Raw genomic sequence first — 19,663 nt, 5'->3', positions numbered from 1 at the left:
GTCACAGGACCAACGGTCAGCTCCAAAAGTGGAGAATGCAAATATAACAGCAGCAGCAGTATACCTGGTGGTATACTAGGAGAAACCACTGCTGCAGCCAGCTGGGTAGAAAAACGTACAAGGAATTGACTGCTAGAGACAGAGAGCACATAAATTTAAGAGATTAAGAACTCCTGGGAGGGACACCCGGGTGGCTCAGCAGTTTGGCGCCTGCCTTCGGCCCAGGGTGTGATCCTGGAGACCCGGGATCGAGTCCCATGTCGGGCTCCCTGCATGGAGCCTGCTTCTCCCTCTGCCTCCCTCTCTCTCTCTCTCTCTCTCTCTCTCTCTGTCTGTGTCTCTTCTCTGCCTCTCTCTCTGTAGCTCTCATTAAATAAATAAAATCTTAAAAAAAAAAAAAAAAAAAACTCCTGGGAAATCAACCTTATGGGGCCTCTTATATTTTCATGAATTTTATCTCCATAAGCCCCATCAGGTTAGCAGGGTGAAGAACAGAGAAAAATCTCTTCTACTTCTGGAAGCAGGAGAAGGAAAAGTAACCCTTTTGAAATATACCCAGAGCATATGGTTCTCCTTAACAAAGGGCTGCCCACAAGGAATATTATTTTACCAAAGCCTAACAAAATGGATAAAGGGAAGTATCCAAATCAGACCCTTTCTACCTTTCGTATATCATAAGGGGAAAGGAGGGTACTTGCGAAGGTGAAAGCCAACAGTAGAGTCCACTAAAAGACTGAGACCTAAAGATAGGATCACAAAGCGCTTCCACATCCACACCCTACCCATTACATCAATAGGGAATTCCTAGAAGAATGGCAAAGCTCAGATTCCATTTATAAAGGAATCTCTAAGAAATCCCAAAGAAAACAGATTGGTCAAAAAAAAATTCCGCATTAGAGGGAATTTCAGCTTTTGACACATATAGGTAGAACAAACAGTAAACAGACTAACACCTAGCCAGATCAACATAAAACCTCACTATAGACCTATTTGCCCAAGTTCCTTTTCCAATACAGCACGTCTAGCACTTAACAAAAAAATAATAAGGCACCCTAAAAGATTTAAAACACACACAAAAAAAATCTGAATATACAAAGCAAGCATCAGAACCAGATTCAGATATGGAAGATATGTTTGAACTACTAGACCAACAATTTCAAACAACTACTAATACAGTAAATGCTCTAATGGAAGAGGAGGATAAAATGCAGAAACAGATGGGTAATGCAACTCTAAGAATCAAAAGGAAATGCTAGGATTCAAAAAACAAAGTCAGAAATAAAAAATGCACTTCATGGGCTCATAAGCTGACTGCACACGGCCTAAGAATTAGTGAGCTAAAAGACGTAGCAACAGAATCTTCCTACGCTGTAAAGAGAAGGGGAAAAAGGAATATCCAAAAGCCATGGGACAATTTAAAAAGATGCAACATATGCACAATGGGAATACCAGGAGGAGAAGAGAAAAAGGAACTAAAGAATTATTTGAAAAAGTAATGGCTAAGAATTTTTCAAAATTTGTAACAGACACTAACAGCACAGATCCAGTAAGCTCAGAGAACATGACATAGGATAAAACCAAAATATCTATACTTAGGCATATCATATTCAAACTGTAGAAAATCAAAGACAAAGGAAAAATCTTCAAAGAACCAGAGGTAGGAGTAAGGGAGAGGAAACCTGACCTACAGAGGAATAAGGATAAGAATTAGATCAGGTATTTGTTTTTTTAATTATACAAGCAAGAAGACAGAGTATTTAAAGTGTTGAGACAGGAGAAAAAAAAAAAAAAAAAAAAAACCTACCCATCTAGAAATCTGTATATAGCAAAGGTATCCTTCAAAATTAAGAAGAAAATTTTTCGCACAAAAATGGAGGGAATTTGTCACCAGTGGACCTGCTTTGAAAGAAATTCTAAAATAAGTTCTCCAGAGGAAAGAGATTATACAGGTCATGGGTCTACACAATTTCCTTTTGGAAGAGCATCAGAGAAGTAATTTCAAAAGGCAAAACAAAACCTCTTATTTTTAAGACTCTAAATTGATATAACAATTTGTTCAAAATGACAGCAACAATATTTTGTTGATTATAGCTTATAGAAAAGTGAAATAAAGGGCAGCGATCTTATAAAAGATGGGCAGGAAAAAAGCAAGAATATTCTATTATAAGATACCCACTCTACTCATGAAGTGGTGTGTATTATTTTAAGGTAGATTAGTTATAAATGTATATAGCAAACTCTAAGGCAATAACTAAAAAACATTAAAAGTTTGTTGAGAGAAAATGGAATATACTCAATATCAGAAAAACTTAAAAAGGAGGAAAAGATATAAATTTTAAACATTTTATTTAATCATGAGAGACACAGAGAGAGAGAGGCAGGCAGAGAGGCAGAGACACAGGCAGAGGGAGAAGCAGGCCCCATGCAGGAAGCCCGACGTGGGACTTGATCCCAGGTCTCTAGGATCAGGCCCTGGGCTGAAGGCAGCGCTAAACCGCTGAGCCACCTTTATTTAAAATGTTGTTTTAAAAGAACAAAGGCAATGAAAAAGTTATAAACATATTAATCCAACTATATCAATAATTGCTTTAAATGTAAATGGCTGAAATATTATCAATTAAAAGACAAACACTACCAAGTGGATAAAAAAAAGACCCATTTTAAAAAACAAAGATATATGTAGATTAAGGGGGTCTATAAGAAACACACTTTAAATATAAAGATATATGTAGATTAAATGTGAAAAGATGAAGATATTATGCCATGATAACACTAATCAAAATAAAGCTAGAATAGCTTCATTAATTTCAGGAAATGCAGACTTCAGAACAAGAAAAAGTTACCAGGAATAAAGAGTCATTACCTAATGAAAGGATCAATTCTCCATGAGAACATAACAAGCCTTAACACACAATGGCCTAACAATAGGCATCAACATACATGAGGCAAAAACTGATAGAACCAAAATTAAAAACTGGTTAGTCTATCCACTATTATTTATACTTAAAGACTTCAACACTGTTCTATCCTCATCAGTAACTGCAGATCCAGGAGGTAGAGAATCAGTAAGGACACAGTTGAACCGAACAGCATCAATGAACTAGACCTAAGTGACACCTGAAAAATACTTCATCCAACAAAATATGCCCTTTCATGCTCACATGGAACACTCACCATAAAACACATCACAAAAAATATGAAAGGATAGAAACAACATTGAGAATGCTCTCAAACCACAGTGGAATTAAACTAAAGGTCAATAACAAATATTCACAGGTAGATGAAAATCCCAAGATACATGGAGATTAAACAACATACTTCAAAATAACACACTGGTGTAAAAAAAAAAAATCCTCAAGAGAAATTTTAAAATATTTAGAACTACAAGATGAAAATACAATTTATCAGAATACTGGGATAGTGCAAAAACAATGCTTAGAAAGAAGAGCAATATAAACCTAAGGCAAGTAGAAGAAATAAAAATTAGAACAGAAATCGATGAGATGGAAAACTCTAAAATACAGAAAAAAAAAAAAAAAAGTAAAAAAACCTGGCTATTTTATCAGTAAGATTGATAAATCTCTGGCCAGGCTAACAAGTGGAAAAGAAGAAACAACTAATATTACAAATGAAAGAGGGGCCATTACAGCCAGTCCTTTGGATATTAAAAGCTATTAAGGAGTATTATGAATAACCCTATCACTACAAATTTGAAAACTTGAGATGAAATAATTCCATAAAAGATACACTCTATCAAAACTTACACAAGAAACAAACTGAATAGGGTTATCTGTATTAAAGAAATAGAATCAGCAGTTAATAGCCTTCACAAGAAGAAAGCACCAAGCTCATATGGCTTCACTGGTGAACACTAGCAAATATTTAAGGAAATGATACTAACTTTCTGCAATCTCTTTCAGAAAGAAGAAATAAAGGGAATAATTCCTCACTCTACGAGGCAAATCTAGTATCAAAATCAGACACAGACATTACAAGAAAGGAAAATTACAGATCAGTAGCTCTCATGAACACAAAAATATTTAGCAAAACCCAAATTGTATTTGACACAAAAGTAAATCCTAATGATGTCTATCAATATTAGTTCATTAATTGCAAAAAATGTGCAACCCAGAAGTGAGAGGTTAAGAACAAAGTAAAATATGAGAGGGAAAATAGGGTATATGATTGGGGGTTGCGGGGGCCTCTCTGTACTTTCTGGCCAATTTTCCTGTAAAACTAAAATATTTCCTGTAAATAAAATAAGTAAAAATAAAATAAACTTTTTTAAAAAGAGTGGATTTTAAAAATTGCATACTAAGAAAATATCCCTTTTATCTACATTAAACACTGAGGTTCTATAAAATACGTTCCTGAGAACATGCATTCTTTTTGGCAAAGATATTTAGCAATCAAAGGTGCAATAAAATTCTATTTTGACAGGTCTTTCAAATGCCATCTTTGTTGCTTACTGATTATGTGCCCTTGGGCAGATTCTGAAACCTCTGGGCTTCAGTAACTTTGTGTGTAAAATGAAAAAGGTCACCTTTCTCACAGGTCTGCTAGGTTACATTAGGTAAATACATATAAAGCACCTGGCCAAAGCTGCACAGAGCAGGCATGTGTTTGTTCTTTTCTCCCTCATTTGCCCTAAAATTCTAACTCAAGAAGGATAATATGCCCTCTTTCAAACAGGTATTTCTCAAACAAAGGTAAACCTGTAGTACCCAGAGAGGCCCATGCAACCATTAAACAAACACCTTGTGTCTTACAGGAGCTCAATTTAAAAATTTGGGCGAAAAAAGCTAATTATTTCATTGTAATTTAAAATGTTGGTATGCTAAAACATCGCTATAGTATTCGCACTTGTATTTCAAAACTATGCTGATTTCATTAGAACGTAGGCCACATTCTCAGATTTCCAGGGCTGCTACTTCATCTTCTGCTGTTTGGGACACATCCCAAACCTTTCCACTGAGGTAGCCTTTGGTTTCTAATTTTAATTACGTTACTAAACACAAGTTGATTTTCTTCTCATTGTCAGTCCCGTGTCAACAGTTTAGCTCCAAAGGGCCTGGTTACCCTTAAATTAGCAAGAATCACCTGAAAAATAACATTTTTCACATTATGCAAGTCATTTAAAATGGAATGTATAGTTAATCTCAGCCAGAACTAAGCAAGCAAAGAATGGAAGACTGTACATTTTAAACTAGGACTCCTCAAGGCCTTAGCTACTACTTTTTTTTTTCCCACTCAACTGTACACACTTGCCAGTACATGAAGACTAACTACTAGCCTAATTTTTAGATACAAAATATTTTGCATATCACTACAGAATTTTTGTGTATAAAATTAAGCACCTTACTGGATAGGTAAGGATAAACAAAGTGACAGGGGTAGTCTAAGGCCAAACAGGTGGAACACACCTGTCATGTGTTGGCTCGGTGTCACACATTGAGAACAATGATAAACTGAAGCATGTTCAGAAATTTAAAAAAAAAAAAAAAAAAAAAGACTTTTACGGAGTTCAAAACAAAGTTACATGAGTAAGAGCAATAAAATGGAGGTGCTTGATCTATTTAAAAATAAGCGCAACAAAACACGCTTGAAATTAATGCTGGAAAACAGCCATCTTACAACACCGGAAGGCTGTCATATTTGAAGGAAATCAACCTATGTTGTCCAGAACTAGGATCAACATGAGAAGGCAGCAGCTTGTGGTCAGGAGCCCCGAGTCCTACAGTTGTTTATCAACTGCGTGATATCAGATATACAGGAGATATCCTTGCATGTTCATTACTTTGTATAAAACAAGGATGCTAACTAGACAAGGTCTATGGTAGTTAAAAAAAAAAAATAGGACACGGAAGCAAATACGGATCAACTTCACACCATTAGAGTATCCTAAATATGGGGTCATCTACCTCATGAAGTAGTGAGTTGTATCTCTAGTTTACACACCAACACAATCTTTTGCGCTACCATAAAGGTGAAAATGGAATAGTGAACTATTTTAACTGAACACCAATGTCCACAAGCTAGTATTCTTATAATAAGAATTAAAAGATAGGATAAAAGATTATTATGATTTCTATGGTACCATCTATTGAATAAACTATACTCGTATTTCTAGGGGGAAATAAACCTAAATCATTTTTCTAGATCATTTGTATTGGATATTGAATTTTCCTTTGTTTCTAGATGTACTAAATAGTATATGCTAACACTTTTACTCTGTGAACCTACTTAATATTCCTCAGAGAAGAGTAGCATGTTTTTCTCTAAATGATTTTACATGCTAGCCAACATTATTATTTTTTAAGCCTTATGTAACAAATTCCCCTAAGTTGCAGCATAAATGCATACTTTTAAAACTCAAAATTTCTTAAACCAAGATAAAAATTATTCAGTACAACTGTTTTCTAGTTCTAGATAGCACTTAAGAAAAACAGGCAAAATGAAGCCAGACAATAATCTCATGGAATATGTACTCCACTTTCCATACAAATTGTAATATTTTAATAGTGCTCAGAGCTTAAGAAATACTAAATTAAAAGTGGATGATAACACTAAGAGAGAGTGCACAGATAAAAGATGCCCTGACACATAGGAGGCTAAGTATACCAAAGAAACAATATCTGGGTGGGTATATGTTATCTAAATGCATTCCAAAGTCCTACAAAAACAAATCTGTGATTTATCTTTTTCTCTTCTCTGGCAGAGACGTTTTTAGAAAAATTATTTTCCTAATTCTACACCTGTCTCAAAATCCAAGGATATCTGTTGTAGTTTACCATCAGACATTTCATTGAACACATTTTTTAACATTTTTCTACCTATGCCATACCTTACCTCGAGTAGAGATCCCTTTTGATCATAATTCCTGAAAATTCCGAAGCATACTTTGAAGTTCCCTAACATTTTTAATGCAGTGATCTAATTACCTTGATGATATTAGTGGAAATAATTTTAGAGCACCTATGTGCTTATTTTTGAAAACAAAAATCTTTCACATTTTAGGACTATATTAATATGCAATCTTTTTAACAGGAAGTAAAAATACCTGAATGAAAAGAAAGCAAAAAATTGCTTAGGATGTCTAAGCACTGACATTTTACCCAATTATTTCAATATAGCAAAGCAAAATAAGAATAAGATGTGAGCTCATATTTACAAAAAACTGTAAGGTCAGTTCTTTGTCAGCCACACTGTTTATATGACATTTACTTTTTTTTAAACAAAAGCTATTTTGTCTCCTCACTAAAGAACAAAACAAAATTTTATACTATAGTTAATCCAATGAATGATGGTGAAACAATAAGCCTATGTTCTCATACCTCAAAGATATAAAGGTAAGCCATGTTTAACATTCTGTAATGTTTTTATTTTGAAGACAAATGTAGGAAGAGTCCACATAATAAAAATTAAAGTATATAAAACTCTCATTTCACCATTATTTTTACATTATGATCGAAGTTTCTAGTACAAAATTTTTATTCAACACCCCACACCCCAGTCTTTTAAGCATGTATAGTTAAAGCTTATAAAATTTTTTAATTCAAGTAAAAAATATAGCCTTCCATTGAAATAGGTCTGTGAATCTTTTAATGGCTTTAATTCTAAAACCAAAATCTTATCCACAGAATCTTAACTTCTTTTCCAAACTTACCAGAGTAATAAGGCCAAGAATTTCAGCTTCCTGCTATCCCCCAAACAGTAACTATTCTATATCAGAATTTCCTTTTTATTTTTTCAGAGTGTAATTTCCTTGGGAAGCCAAACTGTTTCATTTTAATCCACAAGTTGTCATTAATCCAACTTTTATTTCTTGTCTAGGACCCCATTCCAACATTGATTTTTAATTTTTGGAGTCCACTTCTTAATCAAAAGGAAAATCCCTCTTGCTTCTAGAAAACTACATAGAAAAGGTAAATTGTTCCAGTGGCTTCAATTAAGTTTATGTAGCTATAATCATAAAAACTAAGCTTTATCCTTTTCCATGTTGTCTTGATAAAGTTAAAAGCAAGAGACTCTTAAAATTTCTCTTATGATTATCAGTTCAAACAGAACATTAAAATATAAAATATTTTTTGTCTCCTGTTAACAGCTCTAGTGAATTGGGTAGTTTTCCAATCGGCCATTATTTCCAAATGCTTTTTTTTTTTTTCCTAAGGCGAGGATTTGTCTTTTATATGCTATTTTGTAACGGGTTTTACCTTTCCGTTTATATTTTGATCAATCTCACTTTAAAAGATTTGACCATGTTTATTCCTGATATTTACAATATTTGCTCGAGAGTTTTAATGGTTTGCAAAATGGACACACCAAAATGGCATCTAAAAAAAAAAAAAAAGAAACCAACCCCCTTCTGGAAACAAAGATGAAGCTAATCAGGAAAATGGGAAAAAAGACTAAATAAATAGATTACCTATTTCATACATTTGGCACTGGGTGACCCAATGAATAATCATTTTAATTTAACAGTTTTTTAAAAATTTTTTCAAAAAAGATTAACATACACAAGAATAGGATATATATTCAGAAATACTTAGAGGATGACACATAAAATTAAAATACACTTAAAAATATTGTTTTCATTGTCTACTCCTGAAACAAAATAAGCCATTTATCAGTAAGTGCATTTTTTTCATGGAGAAAATATTTATTAGTTTTCAAATGATCACATAATACAAATATTACACAATTAGTCATTCTAGGAAAAAAATTAGCTTATACTAATAATCATAAAATAAACACTGAAAAATATAGAATTGCATAGTGACACGAAATATAAAAAAATCTGAAAGGAAAATGTATCAAAATAAAAGTTTAAATAAACAAATCAGTTCACATTAATATACAAAAAGTTTCACTTTTAAATAGCTTTTAGTGGCATGAGGTAAATGGAAATGCACTTACATTTCTTTTGCACACTTTAAGGAACAGAGCTAAAATTTAATCAAAGCATGAGGTTAAGAGATTAAATCACTTTTCATCTTTAAAGCTGAAACAAAAGGCTTATAATCGCACAGGCCATAAACTGGTTGGTACTGTGGTTCAAAGAGTTCAACTTAATTTCCAAGCAAATTTCACTTTCATTTCCCCTGAGTTCTTTCTAAAATGGTGGGTATTTTTAAATTTATGTGTTTGTAAAGACTGTCTTATTCATATTTAACAGCAACAAATCAAGTTAAAAAGCTGTAATCATTTATGGGAATTCAGAGCTCCCTACGGAAATTTTAGTTCAAATTGATCTTTTAAACTTTTAAGTACTATACAAAAATTTATAATTAATGAGGCAAAAAACAGGTCTCATGGAAAGAAAGACTAAAGGCCAAGTTATAACTTAGTAAATGTGGTTCCTAAGACCTTCAAGATTCCTAAAACATTTTAGATGCTCCCATATTAAGGATTCTAGAATTTCTATTCCAAAAAACTATACCAAATAAAACAAACTGGCAGCATCAAATAACTTTCAAAAACTTCCTTAATAACTTTTGACTATTTAATAGATACCAAAGAGAAAAATAGAAACATTTTGATAACTACTTCCATTTGGGTAACTATTTTGCAACACTTATTCACATGTAGAGGCTTATTCTAATACTACTAATAGCCTTTGCTCTTATAAAACACTTCTTCGTTTCAGTATCATTCAAACTTCAAGGCAGAACAATACCTCAAATTTAACAGATATTTACTACTTTAGAAGACCGACCAACCTATTTGATCTCAAAAGATGTCTTTATACTGGTATCTTTGTTGATTTGACAAATAAGAATTAAGGCTCAAGACCAGAAAAAGATAAGCCTGAAAGAGTGTATCCTAACACTAAACATAATTTGGGAATAATTAAGTTCACCTTTTGTTTACTAGCTCTTTTCAGTGTCAGGCAACAAAAAACAGTTTGAGAAGTCTTTGGGATCTCCTATACTACTAAAAAAAACGGGGGCGGGGGGTTGCCTGCTTCATTAAGGTGATTTTTCAATCCCACAAATCTTTTAAGTGAAACAGAGAGCTGCTTTTAAAAGAAAGGAGTCTCTCATATTTCCTCTATTTCAGTCTTCTGAATAGAAAGGAATGTTTGCATGGCCATGTAAAACTCCAATCTGAAAAAATTATTTCATTATTTGAGCCTTTCCGTTTCCAGACCAAGAGTACACCAGAGTAAATCTTAAAGTTTATAAATGACAAGAACAGGTGGCTCTCTCATCCTTGTGTCTTCTAGATATATTGCGTGGCTCCGTTCACCACTGCCTTCCAAACTGCAGGTGCTGCATGTGTGACAGATATCATCCATGAAGGCTCTGCTAGAAGAGTTCCTTTTGCTGAAGAAGTATGATGTTTACCAGTTGAAAGAAATCTGGGCAATTAGAGAACAAATAAACCGGTCTCCCATTATCAAGATACCTGGAGTCACAGAAGGAATCCACCAAGGAAAAATGAAAACTTGCCAAAGACACCAAAGTTCACGTTCTACCCACTGTAGATGATAAGAACTTCCTGGAATCAAATCCTACCCTTGGCATCAAAGAAACTAAGAGAAAACCATCTTAATGCCATGGGAAACATCTAGGACAAGGCTCTTTTGCCACAAATAACATTATTCCTAGGGAATGGGAAACTACTTATGAGTATATATTTAACGTAGCTTTCAGGGATAATATATCCTGAAACTTATAATCATTCACATTCATCTTATTAAAGAATGAAGCCTCGATTTGACAGTAAAACCATAAAGGTACTATCATTGTATCTTCTAAAAGATCTAATTCATATGAAGTCCTAAAGTTTGAGTTAGGAAAAAGACCAAAAAGTTCTAACAGAGTAGGATAACACCTGGACATCAGACAGCATAAATTAGGACAGTTCAGATGTCCAGCTTGCCCAAAGATGAAATACAAAAACTTCTTAATTACTGGAATATAAAAGAGCACTTAGAAGTCCACTAATACCATTAAAGGTTAAAATGGGCAAACATTCCTTTTTAAAATTCCCGTGGACTATACAAGCAGTCACCAAATCTAGTGCCCAAATCATCCACTGCTTTAATTATCTGGAGAGAAAATTAAATAAACTGTTAGGTATCTGTTTTGAATGGGCACTAGTTAGCATTCTTAGAAAAAAAAATAAACAGGTTGCAGCCCCACTTGGTTCTTATAATGAACCCAATAGAATTAAATGGGCAATGGAAGGACACTCCAATCTATAAATAAACCCAAGTAAATAATGGAAAGCACCCACTTGTTTATTATCCTTTCCCACTCTCTCCAGAAGCTGGATATTCTGCTTCCAAGGGTTCAGTGGAGAAAGTGGACCCCTGACGTCAAAAGCTCTCCGTGGTCTTGGCTGTATCTGTGGTTCTAGGATCACTCCTTGCACCTCTGGTAGGAGAGAAGCACTGAAATAGAGAGCTGAATATAGATTTAAGAAAAAATTCTTATTAAGAAATTACATTCTCTGGTCATTTGAGTTTGTAATGACTTATCCTCAGGATAAAAAGGAGCTACCCTTGAGCATACTTTCTTTAGTGCCTCCTTAATTTGAACTTTAGAAATCTGTCACCACAAATGATTAATTCTTCAGTAACTATTAAGAAGGGACCTATCGTGGTGTAAGCCGTAACATTCTCTGTGACAAACCACCCGACTTCGAGTGGAAGACCAACTCAAAAAAATGATAAATTAGGACTAGAAACAAGAGCACAGTTGTCTTAAAGGGACCGGGAAAGGCACTCGACCTCAGATATATCAAAGGAGGAGTTCCAGTTAATCTTCTGCCAAAGAGAAGAAGATGGATTGAAAAGGAGAAACAGAATAATCAAGCATATTAACAGAAATATTACTAAACTTTGGGAATTGTCTAAGAAGCTGAATTTGTTCTCGTTTTAAAGTCTCCAGTAATTTAAAGAATTAATCAGACTACAGTCCCATATTACAGCAATACAAAGCTAAACCTAAATTTTATCAAGCTACGACTACTGTCCCTAGAAAAGATTCATTCTTCAAGCACTCATATTTAAAAGTAGGAGGGCAGAACAGTGGACATAGGGAATACAATCTCCAAATCTTTTATAAATTGTATGATCATTGGTTTGGGGTCAAGAAGGACCAGGAAATAAATCATTAATGGCTATAATGCAGGAATTAAAGCAGTAAGATATACCCAAATAATAGATGATGATAAAGACACTGGAAAATAGTTTACTTTATTATAGGAATAAGGTAAATAAGAGAAAGAAGTCAAAGCACATAGCATCTGATCAAGGAAAAGCTGAAAGGAGAGTAAGATCGGCAGATATGTATTTAAAGTTACAGGGACTGCAGGGTAAACTTTAACGTAAGTAGAAAATAGATAATTGTACTTTGTAGTACAGAGTGATAAATCCCTATTAAATTTCAGATCTTATTCTTAAATAGAAAGGTGCTGCACATTCCTTTTGTATAGAACACAGTCACAGTATAGTATTTCATGGACATGTTATATTTGTGGATAAATTAAGAAAAAAATGTTATCGGGTAATTTCTCTCTCACGCCAACTGGTTATCAGAAAGGTTCCTTACCTGTTAGTGGAACGAGGATTGTGCTCTCTTGTTCTCTATCAATCAACCAACAAAGGTTATAGTCTCAGCACTAAGAAAGTAGCAACCAACCAAAGTTAGTGTTTTAAAGCCTTCACTTCCTCTTGGCTCTGGCAGCCAGTTTGGAAATATACCAACAGCTGAAAAGGAATCGTTATTCCATTACCTAACAACATTTAGACTCAATTTTTTTTAAAGCCTGAAGAAGAAAGACAAGCTAACCCTTCTACTTTAGGAATATATCCAATTCTGTACAAGTGAGAAATGAAAACAGTTTGGACTAAGAAAAGAAAACCTATGAATTTAACCATCAAATCTGTGATTTCCAAAATGTAAAGAAGTGAAAAAAGATATCTAAAAGAAGTCCAGGGGGTGCAAGTGCCATCTAGCAAGAGGTATCAACTAACTACGAAAGTACCTTATAAGCCTATGTGGCAGCTATTTTTTTTTTTTTATTTTTAAGTTTCCAATAGATTTTAAGTCCTAAAGTCTTTGAGTTTTGAAGACTATACTTTTTAAGCAATAGCTTACCACAGTATTTCATAGTATAATCACATTGAGGAGGTCACATATCACATTATGAGGGATGATGAGAGGAAAGGAGTACAAACTAGAAAAAGATCTGAATACTAAATATCTCAAGAATTGTACTCTAATTAGGTATTTTCAAGAGTCAAAAAACAAAACACTATAATCCCAAATAGATTAACAAAGTATTCCACAGCTGGAGTTCTTAAGGGGGTGCTTTTCAACAGATGAGAAAAGCTTAGCATTAATACATCATAGCTAGCTTATTTATGTATTCATTGTACCTACAGTAGGCCCCACAGCCATCTTAGTAGTACCTACAGACCCCCTGTGGTTTTGCTCTCTGTGGTTCCAGTTACCCTGTTCAACCATGATCCAAAAGCAGATGATCCTGACACATCATCAGAAGGTCAACAACAGCCTAATGCTACGTCACATTGGTCATTCACCTCACTTCATCTCATCACTAGCATTTTATCATCTCACATCATTACAAATAGAAGGGTGAAGACATGCGATAAGATGTTGAGAGACAGACCACATTCACATAACTTTTATCACATTTTTGTTATCATTGTTCTATTTTATTACTGTTGTTCATCTTTTCCTGATCTAATTTATAAGTGAAACTTTATCATAGGTATGTTATGCACAGAGAAAAAGACAGTATATACAGGGTTCGGTAATACCCACATTTTCAGATATTCACTTGGAGTCTTGGAAGATAAGGAGGGATTACTGTATACTGTGCAAACAGGTGCTATAAAAGTATTTTTTTAATTATTAAAAATGTACCCTCTAGTCTTTTCTAATCAATTCCCTTGAAAAATGATTATTTTTCATATCTAATATTTTAATATAAACTATAAGATTAAAGATTCCCAAATTAATGAGATCTAAGTAAACTTTAACCACTTTAAAGTTTTAAAAAGTAAATTCAGAAACTATGAAGATATGATTTCCCAAATTTCCCCGTTTTCCCTTATTTCTTGAATACTAATCAGTAGTAACAGTGCATCTGATTGAAAACACAGACAAAAAGGGAGCATTCCACTTGGGAACAGGAAATACAACTAGTAATTTTTTTTTTTTTTTAAGTTACAGGCTCGCTTCACTTTCAAAATGAAAAATAACTCCTAACAAATCATATTTTGCTCAGATTAATAGTAGGCTAAGTTTACAATTTCTCATACAGTAGGAGCTCTAAAGCCTTGATTTCTTTACCATACCCCACAGGATTCATAACTGAAAAATACAAACATATTAAAAGCAAAAACAAATGGTCTTAGGATAGATAATTATAGGGCTGGAGAAGCAGATCCACTCATAAACTTCTCCCAAGTGAGATTACTTTCAGGAAATAACTTGTTTTGCCTGATGTACCAAAACTTGTGGATTCAACATATTCATACTCAAAAATGAATAAACAAATGTCCTTAAATAGAAATTATTTTGAATCATTGAGAAGCGCTCGTATCTCTCTTGCTTCAAGAGTTAATTATTTATGAAGACTATGGATTTGATAATGTATCATTTATAAAGAAAAATGTAAAGGCACTTTCAAAATGAGATCATTATTCAAACAAGAAAGAGCAGCCATTGTGAGACTACTATTGACAAAGGCTCTTAAGAATGACACAGTAGGACCTTACTTAATTCTATTTTAAGACACCACTCTTCTACGTGATGTTTAAAGAGATGGAAAAAATAAGCACTCCACTGGAGAACTTGTATTTCAACTGCTAAGAGAATAAATTTCAAAACAAAGCTAACAAATCCACCAGTGCTAAAATGCCACAAAGGAACTCAAATGGATGTTAGGAGGTCTACTAATCCACTACACCTCAATAAAATCACTTGAACCTTATCAATAATATTTCAATTTTTAAAGATTCTTAGTGAAAATTCAGTTATATTCAAATCAGAAACAATAAATCTAAGAATTTTATATATAAATACCACTCTGAGAAATTCTCCTGAAATGTTCAGACTAGACTATTTGCAGTATTTGTTCTCAGTACTAAATTACTAAATGAGCATGTACTGCTTATTAGTTTTAAGCATTGCTAATACTGAAGAAAGAGAAAAACCTAAGCCTAATCATTTTTAAGCAACGAAATAAGAGGCAATATGTTTCTATAAACTATTTCTATTCATTTGTATTATAACTAAAATTGAACTTGCTGATTTACATATTTATACATCATCTATAAAACAAAACATTCTATGCTAAGTTAAGCCATGATATAACATATTCTTAACTCATCTTTCATCACTCCTTACTAGTTCTAAGGCTGTCTATAAAGAAAAGAATTTCTCACAAACCCCTCCAGGTTCCCAGAACAGTCCCAGCTGGCAGTAAGAAGAAAATCAAGAAAACCATAACAGAAACCGTATCTCCAGAAAGAGCTGACACAGTGAGTTAATTCTGTAAATGTTTTACAAATGAATGAAGACTACTGATCAAGAAACAAAAAGAAGAATTTTGTCAAGTGGCTGATTATCTAAAGTAGACACTAAAATGTTCAACTTTCTAACCCCAAAGAAAATAAAAATTATCAAAAATACTACTTTCATGTATCTCTTCTGGAAGAAATCAATTTCTAGGATGGTTTTTCCAACACGGTCAGCAGAACTTCAAAGGTATCCTAAGATGATAAAAATTTTTGCTAAATTATAACACCTATTATAGATTTTCTACTGGTCTTTTCCAGATTCAAAATTAGTAAGAAATCAGATATTGCCAGAACACCCAATTTTAGATATTCAGTTTGAAAAAGGGAGATCATGCCAAAAAGCAAAGGAACTAACAAACAAAACCAGCTTCTTTAGAATTAGCCATGGTATTGTACTGACTCTGGAGAAAACGATTACTTCTAATCCACAATCTTGTATATACTGTTGAGTAGGATACACTTCAAAAACACAAAAATAAGGAAGAAAGCCTGAAACTTTAAGGAATGCAGAGCATTATGAGGCAGAGAGAGGGAGAAGCAGACTCCCCACTAAGCAGGGAGCCTGATGCAAGGCTCTACCCTAGGACCCTGAGATGATGACCTGAGCCCAAGGCAGACGCTTAACCTAGGCACCCCAAGAAGAAAGTAGTAGTAAGAATGAAAAACCCTAATTATTAGAATGTTTCAAGATCTACCAAATTCTAAGATTAACCATATATTTTCTCTTCACCCTTTTGGAAATGATACTACCCAAAAATGTTATTGAGATTCAAGTTACTCCACTAGGTCTAAACATCAAGTATTTGTTAACAGATAAACAAGAGACAAGTAATGTGTTTTCATGATCCACGGATTAAGGTAGAAGATGAAGTAAAACAGATAAACAATGCATAACACATTTTTTAAAGTAGTTAATCTACCACAGAATAAAAGACAAAAGGCAATCATAAAAATATACATTGTGTTAAAAAAAAAAAAACAGCAACTTCAAGGTCAAGAAGATTAAACACAAACTTATTTAAATTTTCCATTGCCTACTTTGAATGAAAAAGGCCTCTAGATTTGACAAGGAAAGAAAACCTTGGTAAAAGTATATTGTTAAGAAAATTTTCTAAATTGCCCTCATAAATTCTTTTCATAATTAATCCAGACTATTATTTTTACCTCTTTTCCACCTGTTTATTTTGCTAGTATGAAATATTTGGCTTTGTTCTTATAATGGCCAGCATATACTGAAGTATATATACAAGATACCAGGGGGGGAAAAAGGATTATCTTTCTATCACATTTTTTTATTCCAGTACCTTGGATTGTGCTACATCCCTAATAAGTGCATTCAGAAACAGATGAAAAGACTACAGAAAGAAAAACAGTGATGTTTTATGAATTATGCTGCCTTTACATTAATTCCTTTGAGACACTTATCCATCTATAACAAGAAATACATCAATAACAAAATATGTTACAGTATTAAATTCAAAAGGTTCTGATCAAGCAAGATTGATGGATGCTAAAATTAATGGAAATTATGATGAGAATATAGGAGAATATGAGAAATTGAAAATATGATGAGAAACAAGATATTTATAATGTCACAAAATATCTCCCCATAAAACACTTGCTATTCACAAAAGGGGAAAAAAGAATAATTTTAAGAGTATAGAAACTTGGCAGATCTATCTTTAACCAAATGATCAAGATAATGTCACCAGTAACAGAACAATCAATACCATATACCTCCTGATATAATGCACTGACTAATGTTAAGGACATCATATCATTTCTGTGGTATCCTTGCCAAAAATGCATTATCCCAATTTGTTCATGAGAAATACCAGACACACAAGTTAAGGGACATTCTAACTAGCTAGTATTCTTCAAAAATGTCAAAGTCAAAAAAAAAAAAAAAAAAAGTTAAAGTCATGAAAGGCAAAGAGAAAATGAGGAAGCATCCCAGATTGGAGGAGTCTAAGGAGACATGGTAATTAGTGCAAGAGTATGAGATCCTAGGTTAGATCCTGGACCAGAAAAAGGTCACTTAGTGAATGGACAATGGTCAAAATTCAAATAAAGTTTACAGATTTGCTAGTAGTAAATCCTGATTTCTATGTTTGTTCTTTGGTTATATAAAATAAGACCATGAAGGAAAACTGGGTAAAGTATATGAGAATTTTATGAAATCTGCGACTTTTTGGTAAATCTAAAATTATCTTAAAATAAACTAAAAAATAAAACAGGTTCTGAATAAGGTACCATATTTGACATATCCATGGAATGTCCACTAAGAAATATAAATCTACATTTTTCATATGAAAAGTTTACACCAATCTTTCTTTAAAAACAAATCCTAATGGAAATAATAGCATTATGTCATGTTCTGTACAAATATCAGAAAATTAATCAGATGATGTTTTTTAATTTCTTTGGGAAATAGTTCTCTATACAGAGAACTCTGATTCAGAAGTATATGAAATCAAAAGAGAAAACCTCACCCACAAACAGAAAAACTGAAGTATGTTTATGTTAAACAACTAGTTGTAGAAATTAGCTTTAGACTACAGTAAACATATGATAGAATAGGTAGATAAGAAACCAAAAGCTGTCCCAAGTTAATTATCATGTATAAACTTCTGCTACATTATAAAAATGGGAGGAATAAAAAATTCTGCTCAGTTTTTCTTTAAAAATGTCTGTAGGAAACGAAGTTTAGTGCCATCAGTGTCCCTCTTGCATTTTTTTTTTTTTACTAAAAATCAAATGATGAAGCTTCAAAATAATTTATTTTTTAATCTAATTATTTAAGTCATCCTCTACACTCAACGTGGGGCTCAAACTCACAATCCTGAAAGTCACATCCTGTTCTCCGTGAGCCAGCCAAATAATTTACATTCACTTGTAAAAATCAGTTACAAATAAAATAATGACTTTTTTTTTTTAGATTTTTATTTATTTATTCATGAGAGACAGAAGGTGGGGGGGGACAGAGACACAGGCAGAGGGAGAGGCAGGCTCCTTGCAGGGAGCCTGATGTGGGACTCAATCCTGGGTCTCCAGGACCACACCCTGGGCCGAAGGCGGTGCTAAACCACTGAGCCACCCAGGGCTGCCCGACCTTTTCATTTTTTAACATTTATTGAACTTAGTATATAGCAAGTAATATATTATGCATTTTATATATACTGCCTCATTCAATCTTCAAAATAACTCTGACATATACAATATTAAAATGATCACAATTTTACTGATGAGGAAACTAAGGCACAAAGTAATAAAGTAACTCACCTAAGATCATACACCTAGTAGCTGTAAGAGCAGGAAATTCAAAACCAGTTTGTCTCCAGGATCCAGAATCCTAATTTTATACTTTTCTAAGTCATATTATTTTCATTAACAATTAAATATTTTCTTTTCAAATATTAGTATATGACAAACTGCTAGTGTTTTAAGTAGAATTCTGAAATTCTTTCCTTCGATTTCATTTAAATATAGATGAGTTGATAGTTATTTACTTTGTCATTTCTATCAACCAATCAAAGTTTGACAAGGCAATAAAACTTAGAAATGAAGTGCAGCAAAACTCCATATCAGCAAAATAAATAATCTAGAAACAGATGTTTCTATTGAACCTGAAAAGCCTGTATCTAAAAGTAAATTGAAATGGTAATCAGAATTCTCTCTTACCTTTTAAGTATCTACAAAGAAGATGCAGAAAGATTTTTTTACATTTGAATTTCTAGTTTACATATCTATTGACTTGCCTAACAAATCTATAGCATAGTCTTTTAAATGCATAAAAATTTCAAAGAATTTAATGATTCTAATTATTTTAATGTAATTTAAATATCGTATCTACAATTTAAGTCATCATTTCTGTTATGATGAGCATGATTAAAATAATAATCTGGCAGTAACAAATTAGACTTTATTCTCTACTGATTGACAGCTCAATTCTACTACCCAGAGAACAGTCTTTGGTTTGTTACAGAATATAAGATATTCTGTATGGATGTCTTAATTGTCCTCAATTGCAGTGTATTTTAAAAGTTATTTATGGATAGCTTGCAATATATTTACTCAAATTCTTTTATATATATATATAAA

General features: G+C 33.1%; 1 protein-coding gene across 6 annotated transcripts in view; it reads right to left on the bottom strand.

Moving 5' to 3' along the window:
• Positions 1-19,663, bottom strand: part of TSC22D1 (TSC22 domain family member 1) — a 130,769-nt gene that overhangs the window by 87,145 nt on the left and 23,961 nt on the right. The window contains exons 2-3 of one of the 6 annotated variants that reach the window (XR_005376256.1): positions 11,242-11,411; positions 8,108-10,407 (exon numbers count right to left, since the gene is read on the bottom strand). The exons of 1 other annotated variant lie outside the window; for it this stretch is intronic. Coding sequence is in view for 2 of the 5 variants with exons in the window: in XM_038569590.1 (XP_038425518.1) it covers positions 10,343-10,360; positions 11,242-11,398 (175 nt within the window). In the remaining 3 variants the exon portion in view is untranslated. Of the gene's footprint in view, positions 1-8,107; positions 10,408-11,241; positions 11,412-19,663 lie in introns of those variants that run through there. 4 more of the 6 variants (XR_005376255.1, XR_005376257.1, XM_038569591.1 and 1 more) reach the window with 4 other exon arrangements.

This window comes from Canis lupus, chromosome 22, assembly GCF_011100685.1.
Source record: "Canis lupus familiaris isolate Mischka breed German Shepherd chromosome 22, alternate assembly UU_Cfam_GSD_1.0, whole genome shotgun sequence".
NCBI lineage: Eukaryota > Metazoa > Chordata > Mammalia > Carnivora > Canidae > Canis > Canis lupus.
The sequence above is the reverse complement of the archived record's forward strand: the minus strand, read 5'-3'. Positions and strand labels throughout refer to the sequence as shown.